This window comes from Amaranthus tricolor, chromosome 3 (assembly GCF_026212465.1).
Source record: "Amaranthus tricolor cultivar Red isolate AtriRed21 chromosome 3, ASM2621246v1, whole genome shotgun sequence".
NCBI classification, from domain to species: Eukaryota; Viridiplantae; Streptophyta; class Magnoliopsida; order Caryophyllales; family Amaranthaceae; genus Amaranthus; species Amaranthus tricolor.
In genome coordinates, this window is record NC_080049.1 from 35,307,259 (window position 1) to 35,315,270 (window position 8,012).

The window sequence follows — 8,012 nt, forward strand, 5'->3', positions numbered from 1 at the left end:
TGTTTCTCAATAAGGTAAAACTTAAGTCTAATCAATCAATATTGAGAAAAAATACAACAAATCATCAATATTCATTACCCACTAACCCAAATTTAATGATTCTCTTTAAAACAATATGTTTCTAAAAGGAAGCTTGTGAAACTAAAATATTAAGTAAAGTACTAGTCGAATATGTTGTCCTATTCTACAATAGCGTAAATATATAATTAAATTATTATCATTAAATATAAACGAACTAGTAATCTGAGACTCTCAGATCCAATCCAACAAAACTTAATGCATACTCTTACTCTACTTTATTTTATATGGGCCAAGTTAATTATAGACGGTTTCTCAAACTTCTCACAAAAATTTATATATATATATATATATATATATATATATATATATATATATATATATATATATATATATATATATATATATATATACATATATATATATATACATATATATATATATACATATATATATATATATATATATATAATAAAAAAATAATGGAGATTTTTTAAATTACTATCTAATGTAAAATTTTTATAAAAGAAAGTTGGCCAAGGCCCAAGGGTATATTAGAGAAAGGATACTTGCTAATTCATTAATAAGATCCCACCGCATAAATTTTGCCCATATCATGGTGTTGATTATGAACGGTTAAGATTAAGTGGCACAGGATAAATCTAGTGAACCGCCGCACATGATGGTAGCATCCCAGCAATGAACTTTTAGAACGTTCAGAAATCAGATTTATACAGACAGCAGAGTTCTCGACAATTAGGGTTTTCAATTTCAGCTGAATTCGAAATGAAACCAAATCATCCTCTTCTCGATCTGATCTAACTTTTCTTTAATTTTGATTTAGCTTTTGGATGATGGAAATGGAGTATGTACGAGAAATCCCGCATAATAGTCAAGTAGATCGTCGACCTAGAAAAAGGCCTAGAATTTCAACTTGGGACACTCCACAATCTTCCAAGGTATGTCCTTTTTTGTGCTTCAATTTTTGTGCTTCCGTTCATATTTTTTTTTATCTCACATTTATTGTTTTATTTTGATTTTATACTGTTTGTTTTGATTTATACTGAAGTTTTTATCATATTCTTGTTAGGGTTAGATATATGTTTGTGATTAAATTTTTGGTTCTTAATATGCTTTTCTATAGTGAATTAGCGCTTGAACAGTTTCTGTGGATTAATTCTTGATTGAGAAAACTATGAATTGATTAAGAGGGAGACGTTTAGTGGGTTTTAAGTTTTAAGTTTTGTACCACTATTGTGATATACTATTAGCTGAATAGCTACATAAATTATATGATTTGTGGAATGTCGTGTTTGTTAAATATATTTTCCCTTCTAGTGGTGAAATTTTGTTTTAAGGTAGTATACTATTTTAGGTTTACATTTGCTGTCAAAATTATAGGGGAGTAACACAGGAAAGCAGTCGGTGGGTGTGTTTGGGTTTTCTTGGTATAACTTCCAATAAGAAGTTACATTTTAGAATGATTAATTCTGCTTGTTGTGTTCAATGTTGAATTTTTTTGTGAATGAAATTGGCCTTTTGTTCACTATTTAGTTGGATGAGTTCTAGTAATCTTTGTGTGTTGTTTTGAAGTTTGGATTGTTTCTATGCCTTTTTTGCAACATTAAGTTCATATGTTGTCTTTCCGTCACATGCAAACTACCATTTTATCTTATTCAATGAGTTATTTTTGGTGATAGTTTGTGCACAATGGTGGTTTTTAATGAGTGTAGTTTGTGAGGGATAAACAAATTGGCTAAGTGTGAACTTGGAAATGAATCAATGGCTGTGTGTAGGCTCAGTCAGGATTATATAGTGGCCAAGAGGTTGGAAATTTCTCAAGCTTTGGACCATCACGGATACATTTGGAGCATCCTAGTCATTTTGTGAAGGGATTGGTTCATAAAGGCTCTCCTCCATGGCGTGATGATGACAAAGATGGGCATTACATTTTTGAGCTTGGAGAAAATTTAACGCCTCGCTGTAATATACTGCATTGTTATTAAGCCATTTTTCATTTGTATTTTCTTGGGAATTTGCATTACTGCATAATGTTTTTCCTTTCAATAGGAAGAATTGTCTTAATGCTTGCACATTCTTTTACTCCTTCCCTATTCTTGTTTTATCAGATTCTTTTGGACTTGCAATGTTCAAAATCATTTTAAAAATATTTTTGCTTCTACTTTCCAACATAAATAACCTTTGTAAAATCATGAAGATGTGGTTTCCTTCCCTGGAGATATTTTCAAAGCTGCTGTATTTTTCTTTACTTCTCATTATATCTTCTTTCTGAACATGTGGCTGATATCTGGTTTTTTACTCTAAAGAAAATAATGTTTGTTTAGTAGCTTTTAGTGCAATTATGGTACATCTCATTGGATGCATTTCTGAATGATCTTTCTGAATGAATTTTCGTATCTGTAGTAGCTAATATAATTTCTATTGTATTTGCAGACAAGATTCTTAGAAAGATTGGAGAAGGTCAGTTGTATGAAAGCTGAGCTTTTTTCAATGTATTGTTATTCTTGCTGAAACCTTACTTTTATTTAATGTTTTCATAGGAACCTTCGGGCAGGTTTTAGAGTGCTGGGACAGGGAACTGAGAGAGGTAGTTGCCATAAAGATAATCCGAAGTATCAAAAAATATCGTGATGCCGCAATGATAGAAATTGATGTACTTGAGGAGCTTGGGAGACACAACAGACATGGAAATGGGTATATTCTTTATTATTCTTGCTTTTGTTTTGTATTTTATTTTTATTTGTTGTCAGATTAGTTTGTATGTGGCGATTCTGTTGACCTTGGGGTAATTGAATTCTCCTATGCAGTTGTGTTCAAATACAAAACTGGTTTGACTATCGTAACCATATTTGTATTGTAAGTATATAACTCTTTGAGATATTGTAATTTTCCCAGCTTAATGTTCATTGGGGATTAATATATCTGGATGGATGTGATTGGTTCAACAGGTGTTTGAGATGCTTGGGCCAAGCTTGTTTGATTTTCTTCGGAAAAACAATTATCGATCATTTCCAGTTGATTTGGTTCGTGAGATTGGGCGGCAACTCTTGGAATGTGTAGCATGTCTGTGGTTATTGAACTCTCTCTTCTTTATTTTCTTTTCTTTTTGTTTTCAGAAGTATAAAATGAAACAATTATTGCAATGAGTGGGTAGGATTTTGATGAATTCATGCATTGTCTCTTTCTGCTTATATGTTCATATTCACTTTTACTTGATGATCATTGACTTTCACTTTGTACAGTTTACACTCTATTAGCTGTTTTGGTTGACAACTTGACATGTTTAGCTGAAAGTTGCAATTCCCTAGCAGCTTTTATTCTTGTTGTACCTTATGTTTCATATGGTTTCCTCGTGCAGTCATGCATGATTTGCGCCTTGTCCACACTGATTTGAAGCCAGAAAATATACTTTTAATTTCTTCTGAATATGTGAAAATACCAGACAATAAGGTATTGTAATTTGGTTTTTGTTACTTTTGGTTAAGATGGATTTTGCACTTTAAGTTTGGAAATACTTATTAATGATAATGTAGGTTAACTTGGTCTTTTTGATTTTTAATTTACTTTGTAGGGTACATTGAGAGAGGGAAAGAGGTTACCAAAGTCGTGTGCAATAAAGGTTATTGATTTTGGAAGCACAGCTCATGGCACTCAACCACATAACTATATTGTATCAACGAGACACTACCGGGCTCCGGAAGTTATCCTTGGTATGCTGTTAGCAATTATGTTGTTGCAACTTGTAGGCATTTAAATTACTGTTATGATAGATGTTTATTTATTTTCAAACTGAACCTTTTTTTTGTACTTCTCTTGCTTTCTCTTATGAAGGGCTTGGATGGAGTTACCCATGTGATTTATGGAGTGTTGGTTGTATCTTGGCAGAATTGTGCTCAGTATGTTGCACTACTACTAGTATATCTGTGATGAGTTTAGCATACATACTTGAAACTCTGAAGTTGTACCATGTTCATTTGTTTAATTTTGGCAGGGAGAGGCGTTGTTCCAAACCCATGAAAATTTGGAGCATTTGGCAATGATGGAGAGGGTTTTGGGCCCCTTACCTGACCACATGCTAAGAAGAGCTGAGTATGTGTCCTTTTAAGAAACTTTTGTCGTTGTCACTTTTACGCATTATTAAAAGGGTGTATACCAATTACCAAGGTTCAAATTGCAACCAGTTCAGGCATATTTGGGAAAAATCTTTGGAGTGAAATTTTCATTTGTTTCTGGTGGATCTATTACATTTAAAAACTTGATATGGAATGTGAATATGTTGGAAAAGTTTCATGAGGATGGATCATTCTCAAGACATAAATAAGGGAACCTTCTTGGAAGTTGACTAGTCAATAGGTAGTAGTGTTGGTCGTTAAAGTATGACGCAACTAGGCCAACGACGATGTCATAGTCATAGTCATCAATGCAGTATCACGTATAAGGCAGAGTCCTGGGGAAGGAGGAGGGTAGCGGGCCCTCCAAGGAGAGGGCGAGGAGAAATTAGTGAGGGTAACCGTCGCAACATAGATTATAAATCTTCGGCCCTATTTAATACTAATTTACAACTAACAAAATTAATCACAATGATCACATATATATTCTCTTGCATTCATTTTGTATCTATTTTCATATGCTCGTGCAAGTGCAAATCCCATGTTTTTCATTCCAATCAGGAAAACTGAGTGGGAATCAGTGATATTTTTTAAAAAATAAATCATCAGTGTTCACTCTTTTCATTCTAAATTTTCCTAGAGTAACAACTAATTCTTTCAGGTTGGGTTTAGTTTGGGTCATTTCCAGGTCTATTGTAATTCTTTTCCATCAGTTTGGGATAAATAAAACGGGGGGTATCTAAATTTGACGTCAATTTCTTTTAACCGACCTTTTGATGGACTAGGAGTAAGACTTTTGTTTGATCATTTACTATCTTCAACTATGCTACTTTTGCTTATGCAGTCGACATGCTGAGAAATACATCAGACGAGGAAGGTTGAACTGGCCTGAAGGTGCTACTTCCCGGGAAAGCATTAAAGCTGTTCTGAAACTCGCCCGTCTTCAGGTATGTATTTTTTTATTGTCTCCTTGTGCAAGATAAGAGTTTCAAACTTTGAAATAACTGAAATGGCAATCGGGTTTCTCTTTCAGAACTTAGTGATGCAACATGTCGATCATTCTGCTGGAGATCTAATAGACCTTTTACAAGGACTCCTTCATTATGACCCTTCATTGAGGATTACAGCCAGAGAAGCCCTCAGGCATCCCTTTTTTACAAGAAACCGCTACAGGTTATGAGAGCCAGTCTTTCATTGTTGTCTTTTGTATTAGTCTTTATGTTTGTTGTAGAATAGGCATTTTTATCATCTTTTCCCCTTAAAAAAGTGGGAAAACACTAGATCAATACCTCTAGCAACAATTACTCTTCAGTGCGAGTTTGTAAATAAGATGTTTTGAGAAATTCATCTTGAAGCTCATTGCGCTGAATCATGCAAAGCCAGATAAGAACCTAAATTGCTTTTTCAAAAAAAGCCTGATACCTTTCTTTCAGTCTTAATGTGTTGCTTTTAATTTTTTTTGTTATTTTTTTTTTTTTGCATCTTTTCTTTGCCCATTTTGTTCAGCCTTTGTTTTGTTTTGCTGGTATGATTGAAGGATTCCAATGTTCTAGTTTCCACTAATTTTCTCGCAATATTTTGGATAGTCTTGTGCTACCCATCATCTCTAGTAGAAGTGTATGAATTAGTTAAGCATAATTTTTCAGAAAGAATTGAAAGTTTGGCAATGACAGAAGATAAAATCATGTTGAGTACAGGGGATCACAGAGCAGAAATTCTGGACCTTCCCACCAACTGAGTGTTTTATAAATGGTTGAATAAAATACATATAATTCATAAATCCAAAAATTGTACAATAACAATTTAAAAAATCATCTGGTATTTTCCTAGTATTTCTTCAGTCCTTTGTTTTACAATGGCTGGTTAACATAACTCCACTTGGAGGCCCTGTAACTTCAATTTGACAGTGACCATACAACCAATAAGAGTATCTCAAAAGGCTTCCAAAATTTGATCTTGCATGAAAACTCCCATCAACTTCAAATGTAACCCTGTTCCTCTGTACCTGTGTAATGAGTTGTTGAGTTACTCTTAAAGGAAGTCTAACCTGACTAGTTATGAACTCTACATTGGCTAGCTTGGATTCTGTTTTGTAAATTGAGAATGGCTCAATGTAATGAGTAGCAATGAGATGCTTGTCAAAGTAGATTTGCAGGGTCACGTAGCTGAAGTCTACATTAACCTTCTTATTGGGATTCGTAAAGTTGGTGAGGACTGTGATGTCGGAGTTGAGAAGGTAGCCCATATCAAGGTAGGCAGCATTGAGGGTGGCGGTTGATATCTCAAAGTGTGGAGTTCGTGGGCGATACACAAGGTATATTATGAGCACCAGGAGGCCACCGAGAATAATGACAAGCCATAGGATCACACAGAACACTGCTCCAAACCATGTAACTGGTTTGGTCCGATTTGGTGTTGGGTACATCAAGTTTTCCCGGTAATTTGAGGAAGCAGCACCTTGTTCAAAGCTCACATGGGGCCGAGATGATGGGTGCTTGGCCTTGGGCCTGGTCTGAGCTGGCGCCTCAACAGGATGGGAATGTGATGTTGGTCTGGTCTGACCTGGCACCTCAACCGGGTGGGGATGTGATGCTGGTCTTTGTTGATTTGGAGGAGTCGAGCTCCGATGATGCCTTGGTGGAGTTGAGGGCTGATGATGCCTTGGTGGAGTTGAGGGCTGATGATGCCTTGGTGGAGTCGAGGGCCGATGATGCCTAGGTGGAGTCGAGGGTCGTTGATGGCCATGTTCAAATGGCGAATTTGGAGGGTGTACAGAAGACCCTGGTTGCTGTAAATGAGGTTGTGGCTGCTGTCGCTGCCGAGTCCTCACTTGAATCGGATCACGGCGTTGATCTTGATCTGGACGGTAAAGATTTCCATCCCAATGCTGCCTTGGTTCTGGACGAATAAGTGGTGGTGCTGCAAAATCTGATGGCTGTGTTGGCCAGAAATGTGGGTTGGTCTCATCATATTGGGACATGAATTTAGATAATTGAAAACCGAAAAAAAAAGAAGATAAAGGACAAGTGACAGCAAGAGCTTAATACAACAAGTACACAGGAGAAGAACTTGAGTATGTTTTATGGAAGCTTGAAGGAAGGAAGAAAATCACTTAGAATATCAGTTTAAAGTAAGGAAGATTGATAGAAAGGCAAAGAATCACGGAATAGTTCAGGAAGGGAGGCAAGTAATCTTTTTTATTTTTTTGTCCACTTTTACTCTACTAGATGTGCCTTAACATACTTAACTTAATTCTGAAAGAAAGTGTAAATAAATTGGTTGATGGCCTGATTAGGAAGTTTTTAGTCCTCCCTCTTCTTCACTGTTTTGATTGATTCAGGGAAGAAGTATCAGCTGTGTTATTCCTTGTCCAAAAAACATCCATAATATGATTAGCAAAAGCCCTTTTTAACCCTTATAGACTTTGTAAATGAAATAAAAAAAATGTTTGTGGATGAGATGATCGAGAGATAATTTATGGGTTTGTATCAAAAGATGAAATTATAGCAAATTTATTAAGATAAAATAATGTATAAACTTAACAAGCTAAGTGCGCACAACCCGCACAATTGTATGCATGATCGTACATAAGATTATAAATTCAGAGTTTGACCCTATCTAACTTGGTCTTACAACCATAAATTTAAATCCTCCATAAAAGTTTTTTGACTCTCAATGTCTCTTTCTTGGCTAGCCGCTAGGGATGATGTAATGGACGGGTGAATGTGGGTATCTTTACCATACTTATGCAACCATACCTAAAATTTTTATAATCATCTACCATGATGGGTACAGTTCTCAAATGCATGCTTGTGTATCAAAATTCAAATTGGATATACTTGTTATGAGTCTGTTTGACAAATG

General features: G+C 35.2%; 2 protein-coding genes across 3 annotated transcripts; one reads left to right on the forward strand and one right to left on the reverse strand.

Annotated features, from left to right (window-relative positions):
* Positions 1-613: 613 nt before the first annotated feature.
* On the forward strand, positions 614-5,598 carry LOC130808184 (serine/threonine-protein kinase AFC2-like). Of its 2 annotated transcripts, XM_057673653.1 has the most exons (12): positions 614-977; positions 1,815-2,001; positions 2,473-2,499; positions 2,580-2,733; positions 2,847-2,895; positions 2,988-3,102; positions 3,398-3,489; positions 3,611-3,749; positions 3,871-3,935; positions 4,031-4,128; positions 4,993-5,095; positions 5,182-5,598. In XM_057673653.1, the coding sequence occupies exons 1-12, from the start codon at positions 870-872 to the stop codon at positions 5,326-5,328; spliced, it is 1,284 nt and encodes a 427-aa protein (XP_057529636.1). In that variant the 5' UTR covers positions 614-869; the 3' UTR covers positions 5,329-5,598. The 2 variants fall into 2 exon arrangements, with proteins under 2 accessions (XP_057529636.1, XP_057529637.1); XM_057673654.1 differs by lacking the exon at positions 1,815-2,001 and having other exon boundaries at positions 837-977.
* A 91-nt stretch (positions 5,599-5,689) lies between these two features.
* LOC130808185 (NDR1/HIN1-like protein 6) lies at positions 5,690-7,507 on the reverse strand. Its single transcript, XM_057673655.1, has one exon. It carries the CDS (start codon positions 7,126-7,128, stop codon positions 5,986-5,988), a length of 1,143 nt encoding a protein of 380 aa, XP_057529638.1. The 5' UTR covers positions 7,129-7,507; the 3' UTR covers positions 5,690-5,985.
* Positions 7,508-8,012: the final 505 nt, after the last annotated feature.

Coding starts and splice junctions, on each gene's coding strand:
- LOC130808185 (XM_057673655.1), bottom strand. CDS start 7,128: ATGTCCCAATATGATGAGACCAACCCACATTTCTGGCCAACACAGCCA.
- LOC130808184 (XM_057673653.1), top strand. CDS start 870: ATGATGGAAATGGAGTATGTACGAGAAATCCCGCATAATAGTCAAGTA. Junction 2,896..2,987: donor ATCGTAACCATATTTGTATT/GTAAGTATATAA, acceptor TTGGTTCAACAG/GTGTTTGAGATGCTTGGGCC. Junction 5,096..5,181: donor TGAAACTCGCCCGTCTTCAG/GTATGTATTTTT, acceptor TTTCTCTTTCAG/AACTTAGTGATGCAACATGT.